Source organism: Thamnophis elegans, chromosome 7, assembly GCF_009769535.1.
Source record: "Thamnophis elegans isolate rThaEle1 chromosome 7, rThaEle1.pri, whole genome shotgun sequence".
In the NCBI taxonomy this organism is placed as follows: Eukaryota; Metazoa; Chordata; class Lepidosauria; order Squamata; family Colubridae; genus Thamnophis; species Thamnophis elegans.
The window spans coordinates 30,398,575-30,422,269 of NC_045547.1; the positions used below are offsets into that span (position 1 = coordinate 30,398,575).

Genomic DNA, 23,695 nt, shown 5'->3' on the forward strand with positions numbered 1-23,695 from the left:
AACTTCTGGCACTGGAGATAAATTCCTTGTGTGTCTAACCACACTTGGCAAATAAAGCTCTTCTATTCTTTATTCTATTCTTATTCTATTCTCTGAGAGAAAATAATATTGAAATTTTTTATGCTTTGCAGTCTAATATAGCCACACATATTTAAGACTTGAATTTTCAGTAGCTTGTTTTGTTGCGAACAGCATTGGAATGCAGTGTTCTAATAACTATATTCTAGAACTATAAAACTATACTTTGATGAACATATTTCAATGGAATATGAAGCCTGCTGTTGACGTCTGGTAGAGACATAGTGAGCTAAACAAGTCTCCATGGAGAGCACAGATGATCATGGCAATGACCAAAGGACTGGTAAGACAGGAGATCACCCATGTGTGCTGCAGATGGCTGCTCTTCATGAGGAGCTCACTGGACAGTTTGTCTCCCATGAGTTTGAGTACTAACAGATGAAGGGATCAATAATCAAACTCAAAGATGGCAGGATCTTTCAAAGAACACTAAGTTTGCTAACCTCATTTCTAATCACTTCAGAAATTGCTTAGCTAACTATCTTAAACCTATTCATGATCTTCCAAAAACAAGTTTGAAAAGCACCTGGTGAGTCTGTCTTCATTACTGAACAACTAATTATAGCTTTAAAAATTTGAAATGAATTGCAAAAAGCTAAGACTTGGAACAAAGAAACTTATAAATGAATTAAGGGTACAGACAAATTTGGAATATTGAAACTTTTACTATAAGATTTTGGAACTATATAAAACAACTTTTTGTGAGAACCAAAATTATTTTGTCTACTGTAAGACAATGTACTGTAAGACTTATCTCATAACAGAGATAAGAAATTAGATTTAATTTGGAAACTAGAGGGGACTAAAGATTGAAGGCAAAAAGAAAACCCCTTTTTCAATTTGATTATCTGGACAAGTTTTAAAAATTAAAGGGGAAGTGCAAATAACAAATTAGAGAATGGCTGGATAATGTCTTAATGGATTTACAAAAGAGGCTAGTTCAAGTGTCAAGAGGCTCATGAGGGGAACAAAGAAGATTTGGAAATCACATCCTACAACAATATTTGAATGAATTAAAGATTCAGATTTTCAGAAGTAAAATGAAGAAATATAAAGCTGATTTATTTGATCATGTTTAAAATAGTATGTTTTTATGAAATTCTGGCAACCGTTTATGGATTTTTTTACTGACACTAGGATTGAAAAGTTGATGTCTTATACTGTACATTTGCTTATAAATAATGGGTCATGGGAAGAAGAGATACCTGTTTGTAATCTTATAGGGTAATAAAGACCTACTAAACTCATTTATACTTGTGAAGATTGGAAGTTACTTCTTGGTTTATTTTCTTCTTTCACCCTTCATTTTTCTTTTTTCTTTGCACTTTTCACTTTCTGTTATTTCCTTTCTCTCGCTTTGACTTTAGTTTGTATTAGTTTGTATTACAGTAATTAAAATCTTCAATAGAAATTATAATAAAAAGGAATTTGAAGCCTGGTCTTGTATGTGTTTGCTTGCAAGTAAAAAGCCTGATTTTATATGTGTTTATATAGAAGTGATTGAATTGTTCAGTGGAATTCTTCAGTAATTGAAATGCAGTTTTTAGCCATTTTGTAAAAGATCTTTATCTTCCCACTTGTGTAGAAAGAAAGTATATTGGCGGGCAAAGGCTTTAGGAAAGGTTTGGTTGTGTATGATCTCCTGATTCAAAATGTGCAGCAAAATACATTTTTCAATTGTTTGCAGCATTTTTGTCACTGATACACTTTTATAGGTATACGTTGTAGCATTATGTCATAGTGGATAGAACTTTGAACTTAAATTTAAATTCAGCTCAGCCACAAACCTTTATAGGTGATTTTTGGCTAGCCACTATTTTTCAGTCCATTTTATCATTTTTTAAAAATAATATGAATTGTTATAATCCCAAATTGCCTCGAGGATAAATAAGACTTGATATAATGTTATTGGACCACTTTTATTAAAAGCTATTGACCATGCACTGTGTTCAATGTTCAGAAATAAGAATCAGACAATAGGATTACTAAATCCACATTTCTGTCCCCATGGTGACCAAATAGATCAGTGTTTCTCAAACTTGGCTACTTTAAGTCCTGTGGACTTCAACTCCCAGAATTTCCCAGTCAGCTGGCTGGGGGATTCTGGGAGTTGACGTCCACAGGACTTAAAGTCACCAAGGTGTGAACTTTAACTGAACTAGATGGTGTGGAAAGTTCATGAGGATAACAGCATTCCCAGCAATTAGTGTTAACAAGCCTGCTGTCTGTCATGGAGGAGGAAAAATAAAGTCACTGTAAAAAAGTTATTTTGATAAATGTATCTGCCAATAATTTGTCAAATCCTCTCTGTAGTTCATGTTCTGCGAAGAATTTCTCCTAGTGTCATGCTATTCTTCATTTTTCCCAGCTATTTCCCCCTCCCCCCAGGTTTTTTAGCATTTTATGGATCAATAGGTTCATTTCAAACAGCCAGAAGTATCTCCTCAGGCACTTTCTTGTTATGGAGATGGTTCGGGTGGCATTCTCAAATCTAGCCTAGGATTGTCTTTTAGCCAGTGTGATCAAATATTACATGAAGTGGTCTTTGCAACTGCACCTGTTACCATTCCCTCCACAATTTCTGAGAACATAAATATCACATGCTGCACATTGATGCCTGCTGCATCACACTTCTGTTAAGTGGCAAAAGGTGTGGGCGGGTTCACTTCATCACAGCTGACCTTCTGGAAAGACCTTCTGGCCAGTTGCTCTTTGTAGCCAGAGGAAGGACAGGCTGTTTCAGTCTGTGCCTGGCACCAACTGAACCTAAAGGAATTCAAAGTATGTAGCCGCATTAACAGAGAGCCCAATTGTTGAAATGAGGGTGAAGTTTCTGTATAGCCACATTGTTTTTAAATCTCAGCTCCAGGCTCAACTGCCATAATAAATTCTGAGCTGATGTAGCTCAACGATAAAACCCCTTCAGAACTCTTAATTGCTGAAATCATGAAATAAAATTGGTGCTACAAGTGATTTGTTTCACATTTCTTGACAGGGAGATAGTGCTTTACACTGACCAGATCCAGTGTAAAGTTGATGCTGACTGAGCAAAATGACCTATCTGTATGACCTATCACAATTTAAGTTGGCTCCTTGACCCACTTGCACCCAGTATTAATTTACTATAGTGATCAGTATTCTGGTCTTGGAGTCATGTCATGGAAGTGCCTAATGAAAAATGATTTTGTTCGAACAAGACGCCATGCGTATAGAATACTATAGTGATATATTTTTATACACAATGTTGTATGACATAAGATCCTGTAAATTGGATCAAAGGCTTACTTCCTTATAGATATGCCATCTTTAAAATCTCAGTATGAGGATATAGGCATCAATCTACCTGTCAATGTCACTCTTTGTAGTTCTCCGATCCATCTGATTTCATTAAAAAAAGATTTAAAAAATAAATGAGAAGCAAAGTAATAAATTCAAGCCTAATTTGTATTTTCAACAATTCCTCTTAAGTCTTGCATAGTATTCAGAAGCACTCATAAAATAAAGTGATAGACAATTTCAGCCTGATATTCTTATGGAAGTGAACCAACCTACTCAGAAAAAGGCAACACCATAGCGTGAGTGGCTTATTGTGAAGTAATCATATCAGTTTCGTTCTGATGTTTTCTGATTAGCAGCCATTATGGTTGCCATTTTTAAAGAAATTCTTCATTAATCTGCTGTTATTTTAACTTTAATTTGTTGAAAAATCTATAATGGCTGGGTTTCCTACAGAATGGCTGACAAATAGTAATTTATTTATATTACATATTAAACCAAAGCCAAATAAGACATTCTATAAATTGGCATTATGCAAAATCCTGACCTGTGCAAAGCTAGATTCAAAGTCAGTCAATAGATGGATGTGCCAATGTTTTGTCAGCGCTGTTATTTTAAAAGTCTGGTATTTTTCTTGCCATTTCTAACCTATTACGAAAAATATTTACCTTAATTCGCTTTGGAATGCTCTTGGCATCATGCCACTTTTGGAATCTCTGAGCTTAATCTTAAAATGATTTCACCCTTCCCAATATTATTCTGCAGAATAAAATGCCTTTGAAAAACTCCCTCTACCTTCTTCAAGTACAGAGGTGGTATTCAGCAGGTACTGACCAGTTCTGAAAACCAGTAGTGGAAAGTTTGAGTAGTTTGGAGAACCGATAAACACCACCTCTGACTGGCCCTGCCCCCATCTATTCTCTTCCTCCTGAGTCCCAGCTGATAGGGAGGAAATGGGGATTTTGCAGTATCCTTCCCCTGGAGTGGGGAGGGAATGGAGATTTTACAGTATCCGTCCCCTGCCATGCCCACCAAGCCACACCCACAGAACTGGTAGTAAATTTTTTGAATCCCAACACTGTTCAAATAGCAATAGCAATAGCACTTAAACTTATATATAGCTTCACAGTGCATTACAGCCCTCTAAGCGGTTTACAGAGTCAGGATATTGCCCCCAACAATCTGGGTGCTCATTTGACCGACCTCAGAAGGATGGAAGGCTAAATCAACCTTGAGCTCATGAGAATCAAACTGCCGAACTGCTGGCAATCAGCAGAAGTAGCCTGCAGTACTGCATTATAACCACTTCGCCACCATGGCTCTTAAGTAATCAGATTCAAGTATTTTACACAATGGGTAGTTAAAATGGTATTTGCTACCATCAAGTACAATAAGCAACACCAATTTTGATGGCATTGCAAATATGCATGTAGTCAGTTATCACTGCCTATTAGGTTTATGTCTATTTAGTACTACTGTAATACAGTAGATGATGTTAAATACCACATGCTAAAAACAGCAGTTGAAGAGAAAAATCACTTCCTGTCTGCATTGACAAACTTCCTGAATTCATTTGGCTGGCCACAATCTAATTCTGTGTACTAGACTAGACAGGCTTTTGGTTTAATCCAGTAGGACTCTTTAAAAAAAAAATCTTGTTTTAAAGATACTTGACATTGGGCAAATTGAAAAAGCCCAAACAAGGATGGAAAAGCATGTGGAGAAGGGCATGTGAAAAGGCTGTACAACACTCTGCTTCACATATTCTGAAGCATGGTTTAGCTCACTTCAACAGCTTTGCACATTATACCAGCCACCATAAAAAATCAGATTAGAGATTTGCTTTTAAAATGGAAACGTTTCTATCTGTCATAGTCTGGAGTTAATTAGTTGTCAAATATATATATTTTTATGAAGGCAGGCTTGGAATATTTTAGCCTGGACAATGTCAATGAGTTGTCATCTGACTTGTATACCAATTTTCCATCTCTAAACGTCAGACTCATGTTGTATCTCAATTATGAAATATACAGTTCACTGTGATCATTTTGTTAAATTACAGAGCACAGCATAAAAACTAGGGGAAGGCGGGGAGAGCAGAAGAATGCACATATATTTGAAGCCTATTTTATAAATGTTTATTATCCGTTTTGTTCTTTCATGATTAATGCAGGCCAAAAGAAATGGTGTTGTCTGTACTATCATGCTGTGCACATCTCATCTCAAAATATTGCAGCATATGCTGTGTGTCTAAATAATAACAAATCTTGATCTTATGACAGATTTAAAGATATGAACAACTTTCATTTTGTGTAATTTCCAGCATCTTCAAATAGTTTTGAAGATCCAGTGCTGCTGCTTTTTCTCCATTGTTAGTACTTTCCTCTTAAGACTTTTTTTTAATACCTCAATAAAAAGTGCACTTTCATGATAACTGAAAATAGATGAACTTCTTTTTCCTTCCAGGCATTTATCATGTTCGCTTCCTGCCCATCCCTAAAGTGCAGCTGCAGCTGGAAAACATCTCAGCATTTAGTTTCTTTGTATGCTATTTTCCATTCTCAACATTAGAAGAGTTCACATCCTACAACATCATTTTAAAAAAGAATTTCATAGCTAAACAAAGCTGAAGTTGTCACAAAGATATTAATGCCCTAATTAAAAATGATATGCATTAGCATGCAGTAAGATTTAAAAATTGAGTGGTGATTCAGACAAAGCCTAATCTTAAGGGATTTTATCCCAACTACTCTTAACAGAAAAAAATAATAGACCTGGAGAATGGAGGTTCGACCACTCCTAATCCACACTCATGTGGCCTTTAGACCTTTTAAGCAGCAGAAACAGCCATTAGAACTGGAGAAGCCCACGAAAGAGGTGAATCAGGGGGAAGCTGTTTCCTCACTAATGAATTAAAGCATTGGCTAGTTACTGCAAAGGTGAAAGAAAGGGTATTGTGTTGGTACAATGAAGTTTCAAGTGGATATTCTGTGAAAGAACAGCTTCCTGATTTTATAATATTCATAGCTAGAGGGTATAACAGGGGGATGAGTTCAGGCAATGCAGCTTCATTCCTTCTAAGGTCCCACTCGGAACCTTTCCAGTTCTCAGGAAATATCAACATGAAGAAACCAAAGAATGATTCTTCTCTTTGGAATTTGGGAACCAATTCATTAATTGAGGAAGCCACAAACTGAAAATATATGATAATTACAAGCCTAACCAGAACAGGGGGGAATTGGACTAGTAGACCACCAAAGTCCCTTTCAGCCCTGATTTTATGCAACAGTTCCTGCAATTGTTATGGCTCAAAATCTGCAGCAACAGCCTAAAGCAGTGTGCAATATTCTTTGACATTCTTCCAAATGCCAATTGTTCAGAATTTTATTTCTATTATTTGTACCTTATATGCTACTCTATCCAATGGCTTTTCTATCTGATGGCTTTACAAACGCATACAATGTTTGTAATTGCTTGAATCAGTGTTTCTCAACCTTAGCATCTTTAAGAGCTATGGACTTCAATTCCCAGAATTCCCCAGCAGCATGAGAAGCACTGGGTTTCGTAAAGGCTGGTTAATTATAGCACTGCAAGGCAATTGAGAGTTCAGACATAAACATTTCTGTGTGCAACATAAAGGGAAGCTGATGCTCTGCTTAGCTAGACCAGTTGTAACAAAAGACATACCCATCCACACCTACCTCGGGCAACTCCTCATTCCAGTCTTCCTTGTCTGACTGGTCTGTGCAGTTTGATAAAGTTTCAAGTTAAGTCTTTGATATCTCAAACCACAAATAACTGCTTCTATACGTTTACAGAAAAAATGGTGTAATTTGATCTACCACAATCATTATAATGTATACTATTTGCTAACTTTTTTTTTAAAGTATCTTCACTTTTAATGGATATAAAGTGGCAAAGGACTTCATTATAAGTCCTTTGCTACTGTACATCCATTAAAAATGAATAAAAAAGCACCACCATCCTACTTCTTTTTCAAGCAGGTCGATGCTCTCATCGTTATCCCAATACGGTACCATTTTAAAGCTTATACAAAGGAAAGCTTTTATAATTGAATGTTTAATGAAGGAAACATGGGATCTACTACAAGGCAATGCTTATTGAGAACTTTCCTGCCTGCCTACACAAATATCAAATGCAAGTTTTTCCTTCTTCCTTCCCCCAGATTATATCTACAGGTTGTCTTATCATCCCTTTGTTCTACCTTTGTTCCCCACCCCTCCTTTATATATAAGGTGTTTTTCACTCTCTTCCTTCTCCCCCACTGAATATAAAACAAAGGCAATCGATAACACTCCAAAACTGATTCAGAACTTTTTAAGGCAAAGGAGAGAGCATGGGCAGAGCCTACATTGGCCTCAATCTTTCCCATAGTCTGCAGGTTTCACTGTCCTGTGAGCCCCTCCTGAGTGTACATAGCTACTCTTAAATAGTGTTTAAATACTATTTCCTCAGTGAATGCTATATTCCCTTTAATTGAGTGCTTTATGTGAGAAAATCAGGATACAGAAAGTCAACAATGGATAGATACTAAATTAATGTAGCCTGGATGTAAACGTGTATGAATAATACAAAGGAAACCTGTTGAGAACGTTTAGTCATATAGAGACTGAATCCAGAAAGTTAGGAACAAGCAGAGTGTGAGTTCTAGTCCTACCTGGCATATGAAAGACCATCTGGATGACTTTGAGCTGGGGACTGTCTCTCAACTCAACTTCACTCACAGGCTTGTTGTATTGGGGAAATGTGAGGGGGGGCGCATTAAATATGATTGCATACTTGAAGATACACTCACATACACACACGTGAAGAATGAGAAAATTATAGTTTTATGATACTGAAGATACTGAAAAAAATTGAGACATTTCAAGGACAAGAAGTTTCATACAAATCTGAATGGATATGATAAAAGCAAAGATGGTTTGGAAAGAGAGCAGGGATAGTTACAGAGAATGGCATTGATGTGAACAAAGTTTAGTTATGTATTCTTTTCTTATCTCATGGATTTCTTTTGCCTACCAGCTCGCTTCTGAGCTCTGCAGAATGTTTTTTCTGCTTTGCATAATGTAGCTCTCAAATGGAATAACTTGATGGATCTGCCTGAATGAACACTACTTCTCCAGTGATTACTGAATTATCTTTTATTGATATTCTCTTCAATGACATTTAATTTCTTTAATTTATTTATCTGAGGAATTTGCTATTGTTGAACTCCATATTTGCTCTGGTATGTATGTTTAAATATAATATTTACTAAGACAGTTTCTCTTGGGAGACTTCCTGCAGAATAACCTATAGAATAAATAATAATGTTTGAAGGATATGCAATTTTGCAGGGCAGCTGTGTATTATTTTATATTAAAGGAGTTTACAAAGCTGTGCATTCCAAAATGAGCCTCCTCTGAGATATGGATAGTTAAATAAAAGGTGGGTAAGGGCAGAGAAAAGCTATATTTTAATTATAGTTAAATGCCTTAGTAGGCACACAAATAATATGTTTGTATTATATGACATGTTTGCATCCAAAACATTAGGGAATGCACATATTATGTATTCTAGATCTAGGTTAAAGAAAGCTTTGGAAACAATGCTGCTATTTCAATTTATAAATAGTAGCATAAATTTCCTTACTGCTGTATTCATTCCCAAATCCTCGAAAGCTGGGCATTTTTACTTGGGAGATTCTGTATTTGAAATATGAGTTAGAAAATGAAAACTGTGGAAGAATGGAAATGTTTGCTGTCTGAGTACTGTTTATAGCATGTTTATAACATTTTTAGCCTTGACATCTGACTTGAAACGCTAAAAACTAGCAGTGAAAACTTCCAAATTTTCCTGACTGACTTTTCCTGCAGCAATAAACTCCTCAGTTTCAGTCCAATTAAGGGAGAAGTATCACGTAAGCAGTAAAATTCCCCCCAAACCTGGTATTTTCAATGCATCCTCAACCGAATCTGAAGAGAGATGCAAAACAGGAAAAACAAGATAATTTCACTTTAAGTTCTTTTTGCTTGTGCTACTGAGGGGAGCTGCATGGAAATAAATGTTTCTTTCAGTAGGAAAGAAGCATTAATTCTTAAAACAAACAAATAAAATGTGTGTAGCGCTATTAATGCCAGAAATAAATCACCACAGCTCTTTGGTGACACTCCTGATGTGGAAACACAACTCGCTGCATTGTGAATAGGATTGAGTGTGCTCCACTGTTTCCTACAGAGCCATTTCATTTCTTTTTAAATTCACTGCAGATAATTCAACCTCTTAAAACTGCATGGAAACGTGCATGTGTAAGCATGTACACACTCATCCACACCCTCTGTTAATTTTGGATAACATTTCCAATAATTCCTATATTTCCCTGTGAATAGCCTAGTTACTGACAGTAAATATAGTCAAGGTAGTCCTTGACTTACAACCATTCATTTAATGACCGTTTGAAGTTACAATGGCACTGAAAAAATGATTTATGACTGTTTTTCACATTTACGACCATTGCAGCATCCCCATAGTCCAGTGAACAAAATTAGGACACATGGCAACTGGCATGTATTTATGATGGTTGCAGTGTCCTGGCGTCATGTGATCACGTTCTGAGACATTCTGACAAGCAAAGTCAATGGGGAAGCAGATTCACTTAACAATTATGTTACCATCTTAATGCTTGCAGTGATTCACATAACAGCTGTGGAAGAAAGCTCAAAATTCACCTACCAATTGTCTTGTTTAACAACAGAAACTTTGGGCTCAAACAAAACCTCAAATTCAAATAATCAATGTTTTCTAATTATTAGATCGTTACCAGACACACTGAATAGTTTTCTGTTGTATCTGCAAGGGAAAAAAAGGATTTAGGATTGATACATATCTCAGATTAATTTAATTGTGAGTATGAACATTTGATGGTGAGCACATTTAGGGAAGGGCATCTTGATGAGGGGTGGGAGCCAATGTATAAACCAGGAATTTCATAATTTTAAGTATGTGGTTCCCATTCGGTTATGCACAGTGGAGGGATAACCTAGACAGAGTTGGTCTGAGGTTGCCTGATCTAATTGTGAATCTTTATTGATTGAATGCTGGGATCTCCATTCCCAATCAAACCCTAAAGGTGGATCAAGCCAAATGTCCTTTGGCCCAGAACCCTGTTTCCACAAAGGTCAGAGCAGGATGTCCGGGTGGTCGTAACCATAGTTTCCTTACGCCTTCTGAACATGGAGGCTCTATTGAGTGACCTTGTAAAGGGCAGCCCCGAACTAACGACCTCCGCAGAATCGCGAGGCGGCCGCAGGATGACTCTTCCCGGGCCTCCGTTTGCGCCCAGCCGCCTTCTCCCGTCCCCGGGCTGACGGATGACTAAGAGCAACGCGCTGCGAGAGGATGATCATGGGCGGAGAAGGGACAGGTCTGAGCAGAGTCCGACGGTGTGGCTGGGCGGGAGAGGAAGGAGGCGCCCCCCGGGGGTAGGAGGGGAGCGGGGAACCGCCAGAGAACCCGAGCGGGGAACGGCGAAGCTCAGCCTCCCCGCCCAGGCACCGGGCCGGGAGCCGTACTAGCTCGAAGGCTCGGCCCCGCCGCCTTCCGTTGGCTCTCCCGGGAGGCGCGCCTAGGTCTCGGGCACTGCTCTCCGCTCCGTCCATGCCGCTTTCTCAAGCAGAGGCTCCCTGAGCCGGGCTCCCTCTTCTTTTGCCTCCTTTCCGATGTCGGGCCCCCGCAGCGCCTTGCAGGCCTGGTGCCGCCGCCAATGCGAGGGTTACCCGGGCGTGGAGATCCGAAACCTCAGCAGCTCCTTCCGGGATGGCCTGGCCTTTTGCGCCATCCTCCATAGGAACCGGCCTGATTTGCTGTGAGTACCGGGCGACCGCCTCTCGTTCCCCACCCCTTACTCTCCGCATACAGGACGTGCGGGACTAGGCCCAGCAACCCCGAGCTCGGCTCGACCACCAGCCGCTCGAGGAGGAGCTTCTCTCCAGCTCCCGAGTGGGGGGAACCAGCGCTTTCTTCCTGGGAATTTTGAAGAGGGAGAAAAGATGGGCTACTGGCTAGAAACTGGCTGGAGAGAGGCGCCCCCTCCAAGAGACGGATATGATGAAGTCATCTTAAAGTAATACTTAGAGCCTTAGAGAGACCCCCCACCCAGCTGTCCATACCCCTCTAGCAAAGGCACCAACTGGCACCCTTTTACTCCATAGCAACTGATCCCAAACAAGGACTGTTTCCCACTCTGCAATCAGTTAGTGCAATGTAACTGGAATTTCATTGTGTAAAAAAGAGCTGTCCGGTTCAGATGTGTCTGACATGGGATCTGCTCCCTGTAATTCAGACATTTCCTGAAATAGGGTGAATATTCAGTTATAAATAGTGTAAAAATAGTCTATAAAACCAGTTCCTGTTTTTTTTTTTTTGCTGAAAAATTGATGGACCCCTTAAATTAACCTTTCTTTTCTGCTCCAAATCAAAAGATAACCAAACTTCATATTTTAATAATTGTAATCTTGCCTGCCTACAGTAATGAAATGGATGTGCCCACTTTCATGACAAAAATTTTATGAAGATGAGTTTTATTCTTCTCAGATTCAGCTAAAACTCAGTTTCAGCCTTCCTCCTTGTTCCTCATCTCTGAAATGACTTGTGCAAGAAATGGAAATCCCATTGTACAATAGAGTGATATTTTTAACACCACAGACACTTTTAGTTCAAGCTGATTGATAACCTGGCCTGTGTCAAAATAGTCCAGTCTTTATCATCTGAAAAAACAAGTGTAGACTATTTGTTTATCACATTTCTACACCACCCATCTCACCTAAGTGTCTTTCTAAAAGCTATTATCAACCAGACCATAATCAGGGAATACTGTTTGAAGTTCTGTGAAATATGTTTTTGTAGTCCCAGCTGTACGATTCTAACAGCCAAATAATATATAATATATAAAAGAAGAGTAGTAGAACCTCTTCTTTTTGACTGTGAAAAAATATGAAATCTTACTTTATGGTTGTGCTTTCCTTTTCAGAACTTCTCTCAAATGAAAATTTCAACCCTGCTTTGCTTAATGATTTTTAGTCTTTTTTGATGTTGCATGGATGTATAGATGGGCTCTAGATCTGCCATCAGTTATTTAATTATTTTGTTATCCTAAAGGAGCTTTCCAGTTTGGAGATAGTTATTGGAGTTCTGATATTAATCATGAATTAGAAACTCAGTTTTAGTATTCAAGGGCAATTAAACTATTCTACCTAAGCCAAACAATAAAAGGTTTGGTAATATTTTTATTGATGCATTATAGTATTTTATTACTTTATTTATTAAAACTATAGGCTACACATTTTGTCAGAAAGTGCCTCTAGGCAGCTTGCAACCATTAAAACATCAATATGAAGCATCAAACATTAAGACATAAATAGTCATAAAACATTTTATTAAAATTGACAAAGATGAGGAAGCGAACCAAATGCACTGAAGGAGGTGGGGTCTTATTTCTGTTAACCACCTCCTGAATGACACCCCCCCACTTGTGTAAATCATTTCACAATTGTAAACACATCCACAAACATTATCTTTTTAACAGTTGTCACAAAATAGTTGGCAGTACATGACTGGATTTTTTTGTTTTACAGAATTTCTGGTTAGTGCAAATTCAGAAGTTTACAGAAAAGGAATAGATAAATGTTCACTGTCTTAAAAACAATATAGAATTAATACGTCCCATATTTAACAGAATTATAGTTTTCAAATGTATTTTTGCCGGCAAATATTAATGCTTCTGTTTTGTAATGTTATCTTGCAAACTTGTGTTGCCATAGTCAAACTGCTTTGTTGTCCATGTTGTTTCAGACATGTTTGGAAAAAACACTGATCTAGGCAATATCCACTGAAACTAGCAAAATATTATCCTGTATGTGTCCTATATTCTGTGTTGTATATAATGGAGAGGGAGTTAAATGTACTTATTTACTAGATTTTTAAACCACTGCAACTGTATGACTCAGTTTATAGAGAATAAAACTTCCACAATAACAGTAGTATAATAATTATTACAAATATAACTATTGCCAATACATAATGTTTCACATTTAAATTGGAATAATGTATAAACAATTCTTATGGTTCATTCCAATTAGTTAATACACCTCCAGAAGACTTCTGTTTTAATGTATTGAGTTTTCCAATCAGAATAAGTGCTTGGGTGGAATAACAGGCAGAAGGTGGGGGCAGGAAGGTCTCCATCTGAAGGTCCCCTTATTTTTAGTCCTGGGTAAGCCTGAGCTGCTTTCAAACAATAGCGTTAATAAATTAACTTGTTTATTTGTACAAGACCAGTCAACCAACTTAATGAGGTGAGTTTATGCAAAGAATCAAGTAAATAAATGAATTAAGTTTAAAACTAATCAACTTTGCACATAGTGCAAATGGCAGCATAAAGTCTAGCCAATGGTTAAGTATATTATGTAAATATATTTATTGAGTCCCGATCCAGTTTAACTCTGGTGGGAAGATATTGCAAATAATTATTTAGGAGATATTTGTCTACCCTACATATTTGTTAATCATTCTTCTCCCGTCTGCCTACCCCAGTATAATACTATGATATAATTAAAGAATTATAACTGGAAAGCACAGTAGAAATCACCAAATTCAAGCTCTTGTTTAGCGCTGTTCTCTTACAACTGGATTACTTTTTAAAATGTGACAAATTAATAGCAGGAAAACTAAGACACGGTTATTACCATCATCCTCATCTCATTTCTATGCCATCACTTATCTCGATAAGGTTTGTAATTAAAATTGGCTAAGAGAATTAAGAATAGAAATATCTTTAGTAAATTTATGATCTATATGGAAGTACTGTACTAGCAACCTTTTTCATCTTGGTGCCTTCCAGATATAGTGGGACTGCAACTGGTAAAATTCTTGAATTATTGAGGTACAATACCTGGAGAACATCAGATTGGGGAAAGCCAGATTATTTATTTTTATCCCACCTTTATTATTTTTATAAATAAAAAGGCAGAAAAGAACCATGACACTTCTTCCTCCTGCTGTTTTCTGTACAACAACAATTCTGTGAGGTGAGTTAGGTTGAGAGAGAATTGCTGACCCAAAGTCACCCTGTTGACTTTCATGCCTAATGGCAGGAGTACAACTGAAAGTCCCATGGCATCCAGCCTGGTGCCTTAACCACTGGACCACACTAGCTCTCTATTAGATCAAACTAAATTAGGTATGTCATTGATGAATGACTGATAAAATTGCTTGGTGATAGTCATTCAATAGTTTTTAAATGAATGTGATAGTGTTGAGGGCCTTTGTCCATTATTAGCTGTCCATTAAGCACAAGTTACTGTTCTGAAATACCTCAACTATGAATCGCTGCTCTTGCAAATGGTCTAAGTAAGCACTTCTTAATTAACGGTAGTGAATTGCATTGCCAACTTGACACATAGAGCCTTACAAGGATATGGCATGTTAAGAAATAAGTTTCCAAGGAACATCTGAAGGGAATGTTGAATCATTTTAACTGCTTCAGCATGTCTTGACTTGGAAGCTAGAGGATCAAAGGATAGACAAAAATGGTCAAAAATCACAAGAAATCCTGTTTTCACCTAAGTTTTATTTTATCAGAGCCCTCGGTGAACTGGTTGGCATTTTATGACATAATACAAAATGTCATAAAAGATTTCTTGTAGTCAGCTGCTGATATTTGATTGTGCTATATGAGGAGTCATAGTTCAGAAGATATAGAAAGACAGTACTTGGGTACAATACAATGTCTAATTTAATATTAATTGGACTTTGTGGACAATCCTTTAATGTGATAGTTTCCTAAGCTTATGCTTTAATCACTGTTACAGGGTGAGGGGAGGAAATTCACAAGTTTTCTAGTCAACCTGAAATTAACAGAATGTGTCATGGCCAGCTCAGACTGGAAGGAGTCTAAGGAGGTATCTGAAAAAGCACCAGGGACACACCTGGGACTGATATGGTGGCAGAGCATTCTGAGCACCTGGAAGCAGCAAAGAATGACACTTCTGATCTAGGATCTCCTCCTAGCCCTAAGGCACATAAGGCTGAAGGAAGGGCAGAACAGAGAAGATCTGAGCAGCTCTTTGCCACACAAGGGTGTTTCCACTGGTAATTGCTTGCACCTGGTAGACGCTCTATTTTAGAACCACTGCTAGCAGTCAGTCCCTTGTTGGGAACAACTACCTGACTGTGTCTTGTGACAAACATCCTCCTGCTTTTTCACCATGACCTAGATTTGTATCTTAAGTCTTTTGGATTACCTTCTGACACTGACTCTGCTTCCTTCTCTGGACTCATGAGCTTTGACTTCTCCTCAGGCAAACTGCTCAGGGAGGTTAGGACTTGCATTTGAGGTGTGTGATTACACACCCTGTTTGTGCTGACAGTATTTCCCTTCCTAGTAACATTTACAGCTTTTTCTGTGCTTCTTGTTGGAGACGAGAAAGCCAAAGTGGGAAACTACGTAGCCTAGGAGGCTGAAATGAAGCGAAACAATTTATTTGTTCCTGCCAATCCAGATTTTTTCCCCCATTACTAGCATACTCTTTGGATGGCCAAAACAGCATCTATACGCACGGACATCACCAGATAGAATACCCAGAAATTGAATTGAATTGGTTGGGGACAGATCATCTTGGAGAAATTATATCTGATTATTAAGAGTTAACATGGACTTGAAAATATATAATAAAGTCCATCAGCAAGTACTGCTGACTGTAAGGCAGAATAGTATCAAACCATACCAAAATACAACATTGAGGCTAATTTCTGGGATCATAAATTAAGCTTAAAGAGATGTATAATTTTAGCCCCAGAGTTATTAAGCTCTTCTACATAACAGTAAGAATGATACAGGTTCTGCAGTGTTTGTATGTAATCATAATTAGTAGATCTAGTATCAAATTTAAATTATTCTAACTCCCCATACTAAGTAAACATAACCAAAAAGATAAATAAAGGCTAAAGGCTGTGAGTGGGGTGGGGGTGGGGGGTAAATAATCATAAAACTCACTTCGAATTATATGTTCAGTTGTTATTTGATTATCAGGTCCTGTTGCCCTCATTGTATACATCCTAGCAGAATAGGATTTAATCTGCTTTCCCCTGTTTAAAACATGTTTAGGAATTATTAACAAACCCACCAGAGACAATGTTGGTGTATTCTGTGTGTATTGTAAAAATGTATCTGCCACCTGCAATCTATATATCTATATCTCTATATCTCTATATCTCTATATCTCTATATCTCTATATCTCTATATCTCTATATCTCTATCTATATATCTATATCTATATCTATATCTATATCTATCTATCTATCTATCTATCTATCTATCTATCTATCTATCTATCTATCTATCTATCATCTATACACACACACACACATATACATATATACATATATGTGTGTGTGTTGTATTTGTGCTGATAAATAAATAAAAATAAATAAAATCAGCACAAATACAACACAAATGTAACAAAGGCAACAGTAAAAATATTGGGTTTCTGTCGTGATGGTCTCTTGTGATCAGCCGATAGACAGAGAATGGAAGCAGTCTGCTTCCTCCCATATTTGGGCATACCAGGGGTTGTGACATTAAATACATACATACATACATACATACATACATACATACATACATACATGTATGCATATATACTGGTCCCGGCTTTGTATTGTTTTTCTTGAATTTAGCTTCTCTATCTCTTGAGTTCAGCTTCACTGTCAGTACAATTTTCAATAACTTCACACTTCCAGTGATTTTCTCACACAGTGGAAACACGTGCAAGGAAACTATGTAAAGGAATTGAGAAAATGGAGTGTATCCAGGAAAAATAGTTTTGAACATACATTTCAGGTGAACCCATTGGGACATATTTTTGGCAATTTGCAAAGAAAGTGCTGTAAAGCTGTTCCTTTGCTAATCAGAATGCTTTTTATGCTAGATCTCTTTTTTAAAAAGGCAATTCTATTGGGATTGTTTCAATGTTAGAGTATTGTTGAAAAGTCCACAATTTAAAGCTTTGGCATTCAACTGTAATATCAAAGAATGAACTACAAGGATTCTGTTCTCTGCAAATTTTACTAGTGGTTACTGAGAAATATTGCAACACTGAGCTATATAATCTAATGTACTTCTTTTATGACAGTCTCTTTTCTTTTCAATTTGCAGGGACTTTACTTCCCTGTCCAAAGAAAATGTATATGAGAACAATCGTTTGGTAAGTTCTGGCCTCTGGCTTCATTGCAATCATACTTCATCATGCTTGCTTTTTAGTCTCTTTTTCTAACTGTAGTTGATATGTCGGCTGTGAAAATCATCAGACATAGATCAACTTGAAATGCATGTGCTAGTAAGTTACATCAAATGAGTGCCATGCATGCTGTGTATGGATGACTAGAAACCAGATGAAAAAAGCTATTTCTTGTTAGAATGAACTCAGCTTTGTCTGACAGGGCATTATCCAGATGTGTTGATTTATAACGCTCCATATGTCTGGATAGCATGACTATTGACCAGTTCTAAAGTTGTAAATTCCAATGCATCTGGAAATCATCAAGTTTGGGAAAACTGCAGCAAAGACATTTGTTGAAGATATAAGGACAAGAGAAATAGAATAATGTGTCAATTGTGAAAAGCAGGGAGCAGACATTTCAATGTCTCACTTTCTAAGTTACATATTTCTACATTTTTATCAATATTCATTAAGTGCAGGCGTTTCCAACATGGTATCTCTGGCAGTGATGGCAGATGATTGACTTTGTCCTCATTCAGAAATTGGCTGGTTAGTACCTGAATGGGAATTTTCTTGGGAATATCAGAGCTATGGGCCTGACTGGGAAGTTGAAAAACCAGTGGCAACATAGTTCCATATTGGCAACAAGAGAGCTACATGGATATGTGTATGAAGTCCACTTGAAAGCTAAGCTCAACTTGAAAAGTGTTTACATTTTCCCAACCTGGTGCCCTTAACTGGCTGTGTTTGGTGGAAGTTTAAAACCAATACTTAAATTGGCTTAGTCTTGTTGATTTAAATTTCTTTAATTTCTTATGCAAGCCTATTTCTAACTTTCACTATCACAACCTTTCTAGAAGTTGGTATCAAGGAAGAGGGATTAGGATGTTTATAGTTTTCCGGCAAGCCATTAGTACATAGGCCAAAGTAAGTCTCATCGCTTCATAATCCAGTTGTTTTGCTAGCAAGGTTCTTCAGGAGTTAGATTTTTTTCTTTCTTGAAAAGTAACATGTTTCTATTCTAAAGGTGTTTAATCTTACAATATTACTGTAGTAAATTTTATATTTGTGCAGCGAACATGGCAGATGCAAGCGTGCAATCCAGTATCATGGACTTGTCTTGACAGTGAAAGAATGTGCTTAGATTTTGCCTCTGTGGCTGGTGTAAATTACCCGATGACTGTAAATAATAATCTACACTAGGAAAACAGTGCTGACGTAATTGTAAAGTTCTGACTAGCAATAGACTAGTCAGAGATGTAATCTTTGCTGGTTTTAATCTGAGGAAAATGAGCAAGGACACAACATTAACACTTTTTGAATGTATAGATATTGATGCATACTTTTTAAAGACCACATTTAAGGTGTTGTTCGTTTTTGCACATTACCAAGTTTATGGCATCAAGTTTTTATGTCTCTTAACATTTTGTGTGAATGGTCCATCTATGGGCTCTTGATGGAAACATATTCTCTTTTATGATAGGCATTTTCACAGACGGATTATATGCATCTGCTTTTAGGTTCTTTTAAAAATAATGCACTTCTTGCTAGTTTGTTTACAGTTTAGTGCTATTATTCTTAATATGTGGTATGCTTTGCTTTAGAAAAAGGTTAAAAGTATCTGTAATTATAAATTACAAATACTTTCCATTATGACTTTTGCATAAAAGCAGCTAAGCTTTGGCATTCTTAGATTAAGGAACACCGATTGATTCATCCAGTTAGACTTTGGTTCAGCTGAGAATTGGTCAACAGTCCAACCTTCTGTCTATTGTAATGGATTATATAAGAAGCAAATCTGCATCATCATTAATCTCTTTTATTTCTGCTTCACTCATTGATTCTGGTAATTGCCTATGACTACAAATACTTTGCTTTGGTAATTTCATTTGTCCATTAGGATGATACCATCATCACTTCTTTTTAATTAAAATGTATTTAGTTGTATAATATTTTCTAAAAGCAATTTTTTGTGCACTCAACATTTGGAGAGGGATTGGGCAGGAATTTTAATGCTGGAAAGGAAAGAGAGGTGTGTATAACAACTCAAAGGAGGCAAAGGGGCCTGCCACAAGATATACATAGAAAAACAGAACACACTGTCTTCCATCACTTTTTATATGTTTGTTTGTTTTATGTTTATTACCTTTTCATTTATTGCTTTTGTGTTCCAACAAGACAATGCTTGTAATTTGCTGTCTCCATTTTATTTATGCCAAAATAAGACAGGCTGAAAGCTGATTTTTTGCCCCAGGGCATGTGATTAGCTTTGTAGCTAAATAGGAATTTGAAGCTTTGTAGCTAAATAGGAATTTGAAGCTGAGTTGTCTTAATCATAGTCTGATACACCAACTATTACATCATTATTGTCTTTTTAATTATGGGTCAGTTTGTTTCACTCTGACTACAGCCAAACATATGTGGAAAGAGAAATACTATGCATGAACAATTCTCTGATATGAAGGGACTCAAAAGATGGTATAAGAATTAGGATTATGCAGATCATTCCACTCTCAAACATAGGCCACTCTCAATATTGCACAAAGTTATGATCCTAACATGGAAGATTCGACTTCATAACAGGCCATTTTGAGTATTCTGGAATAGTACGGCTTGGTACTTGCTTACTAACAAGCAAAGTAGATGCTCCTGTCTTATAGTGAAGTGATTTTTAAGATGATAAATCAGTGATGATTTACAGGCTTGTGAGGCTTATTTTACCTATGAATAATGTTCCTAATGTGGTGGACAAAATTAAGTTTGATTTAATTTAAGGGTAATGAAAATTAATTCAAATTAATTCAATTAAATATAAATAATCAGCATTCATATATATATATATATATATATATATATATATATATATATATATATATATATATATATAATTTTCTGTTAAATATCTGTTTTGACATTTTTCTCTTCCTTTGTTTTCACCTCATGTTGTTCCACTAGAGCAGGGATCAACTGGCTGAGGAATTCTGGGAGTTGAAGTCCACACGTCTTAAAATTGCGAAGTTTAGAGTTTCCCTGCACTAGAGTCTGCCTCTTTTTCAGCTTCCATCAACTAACTGTTCTCTCCTGGTTGCTTTGATAGGCATTTGAAGTGGCTGAACAAGAACTGGGGATCCCTGCCTTGTTGGATCCCAATGATATGGTCTCCATGAAAGTTCCTGACTGCCTCAGCATCATGACATATGTGTCCCAGTATTACAACCATTTTAATAACCCTACCCAAGGTGAGAGCTTCAACAGGTCATTTATTCGAGAGATAATTATATATTGAGGAGGAAGAGTTCCTTCATTTCCTTTGATGTGGCAGAACTAGTTTCCCAATCCTTGCTAGAGGCTGTGGACTCTCCAGGAATCCATAATGTTATTTGCCAATGGTAAACATCCCATAGTAAGCAGGATGACATTTTAAAAAGCTCTGAGTTTGGTGTTTGTGTGGGCTGTGGGTACTAACACCATAACCAACTTAACCTCCCCTCCAAAACATCCCATTAGTGACACTTCTTACTTATGGCAGTAAAAAAGGATAAGTAATATGTTCAAAAACCTTAGCTATCCTTTTATGACCTTGCTTAATGTTAGGGCTGGCTGTGGTCTTCCTTCCAAATATGTCTGAAATAATAATGGAATATAGAAAGACTATGTCACCCCTTTGCTTTGGACTTTGGTCCTAAGGTTTTGGATGGAATATTGGTCTTGAACCTGTAATGTAACTCAGGTGTGCTCTATTTCCTTATTTCACCCTGGCTCTCTCCTTTACTCAAGATCTTTTACAGGAGACCAAGAATTTACTCCATTTTTCTCATTGCACAGAAGAAGTAAAGCATTGTAGGACATTACTAAGTGCAAGTAAGAAATTAGAAAAGAAAAGATGTATATTTCTGGATCCTCAAAAGACATGGAATGCTTGCCTCTGGCAAAATAATTTGTAGCTATACCACAATATATTGATAGGATGTTTAAGGCAACTTCCCCAATCTAATGCAACAGTACCAGGAATCAGCCTAACTGACTAGAGAAAAGTTGCTCCATACCTTATTTTTTCTGACTTATCTATTGGGTCACAGATTAATTTCCCCTTTCTCTTTATTTTTGCAGCCAGAGTCGGCATCCCTGTGAAACACCCAGCTGTTGTCTCCTCACCGATTCTGCGAACTGACAAACCTTTGTCTGTACTTGAAGCTACATCTACATCCCAGGTATTCAGTTTCGTCAGACTGGAAACTCTCATGGTCTCTCCGGTCTATTTCAGGCACTTGCTTCTGAATCCATGGACTTTAAGAAAGGCCAATTTTTAGGCTTAGAATAACTTTATTGTCAGTTTGAATGTATACTAATCGGCATACATTAAGATGAAATTTTGTTGCATATTTGAAGGGCCTGGTTTAACAACTCATCCTCTTCTCCCTTCTTTCATATTGAGGGTTTTGTTGATCCCTTAACGTCTTTCTGTGGGTTTTATGATTATACTTACATTCCTCCTGCATCATGCCATGTATGACACACCAGTACAAACTTGATAAATGCTACATTGTTTGTCTGGGATTATACAACTACAGGTTGCCAAGGGCCCCACAGTACTTGAGTTGCAATAATTGCCACTTAGCAGGCCTCAGTTATGAATGCATTTGCAAAAACTAATCCCACTTAATTTATTTTACATTAAAATAAGTATTAAACACTGATAATTTTGGGTGGAGGAGGGGAGGGTCCCAGGGACTGGGGTAAAAATGGGGGAGAAATAGTAGCCATGTTGAACTTGGTTTGTACATTTTGCCACGGTGTAGAAAAGATGTGGAGACTCTAGAAAGAGTGCAGAGAAGAGCAACAAAGATAATTAGGGGACTGGAGGCTAAAAGATATGAGGAACTGTTGCAGGAACTGGGCATGTCTAGTTTAATGAAAAGAAGGACTAGAGGAGACATGATAGCAATGTTCTAATATCTCAGGGGCTGCCACAAAGAAGAGGGAATCAAACTATTCTCCAAGGCACCTGAGGGTAGAACAAGAAGCAATGGGTGGAAACTAATCAAGGAGAGAAGCAACCTAGAACTGAGGAGGAATTTCTTGACAGTTAGAACAATTAATCAGTGGAACAGCTTGCCCCCAGAAGTTGTGAATGCCCCAACACTGGAAGTCTTTAAGAAGATGTTGGATAGCCATTTGTCTGAAACTGTATAAGGTTTCCTGCCTAGGCAGGGGGTTGGACTACAAGACCTCCAAGGTCCCTTCCAACTCTGCTATTGTATTGTATTGTATTATTGTATTTCAAACCATATATCAGTTACATGACGAAAAGCTGCATCAAAGATTGCCTTAGAGGTAAGACTCTTCATTGATTTGGCTATCTCCAGGAAGCAGTGCCTTCCAAAGCTCCCCCCACTCCAATAACTCTTTGTCTGAAACTTTTAGTATTAACAGTTTCATAGGACCAAGCCAAAGAAAAACAAGTCTTTGATGCCTGTAAAGAATAAGCCCTTTTAATTATTTACATTACTAATTTTATTGCTTCATCTCTATAGTTTGCTGCCCAGAAGTTTTTATTAAACTTCTGCCCAGAAGTTTTTATTAAAGAAATATACACTGAGTGAAATGTAATGACACCTGTGAATTAGAAATATGCTTAAGGGATTTATGGTTGTGAAGAAAATTGTACATAAAGAAGCAGATATTATGTTGCACACAGGATCCAAAAGTGGGATATAAAGTTTGTGTATAAAGCCAGTTTGGTGTAATGGTTAAGGCATCAGTCTAGATACTGAGAGATTGTAACTTCTAATCCCTTCCCTTAGATACAATGCCAGTCATGTTCTCTCATGCCTATCAAGGAGGCAATGGCAAACCAGTTCTACCAAGAAAACCACAGGGACTTCTCTGAGGATTGGATGTGATTGGATGGAAGGGGGGAAAAGGATATTCCTAATTATTTTGTTTTCTTTTAAAATATAAAATAATGTGTTTAGGGTAAAACTTGTCCCAGGATGACTGATGCACACACAAAGAAAGAAAGCATAAATCAGACCAATCTTCATATTCACCAGCTCTCAATGTT

The 23,695-nt window shown here is 37.2% G+C and overlaps 1 protein-coding gene across 3 annotated transcripts in view; it reads left to right on the plus strand.

Moving 5' to 3' along the window:
* Positions 1-10,102: 10,102 nt before the first annotated feature.
* Positions 10,103-23,695, plus strand: part of MICALL1 (MICAL like 1) — a 32,309-nt gene continuing 18,716 nt past the window's right edge. The window contains exons 1-4 of one of the 3 annotated variants that reach the window (XM_032221263.1): positions 10,103-11,218; positions 17,568-17,616; positions 20,729-20,870; positions 21,742-21,842. In XM_032221263.1, coding sequence (XP_032077154.1) covers positions 11,073-11,218; positions 17,568-17,616; positions 20,729-20,870; positions 21,742-21,842 — 438 coding nt within the window. In that variant the 5' untranslated portion in view covers positions 10,103-11,072. Of the gene's footprint in view, positions 11,219-11,268; positions 11,477-17,567; positions 17,617-20,728; positions 20,871-21,741; positions 21,843-23,695 lie in introns of those variants that run through there. The other 2 variants (XM_032221265.1, XM_032221264.1) reach the window with 2 other exon arrangements.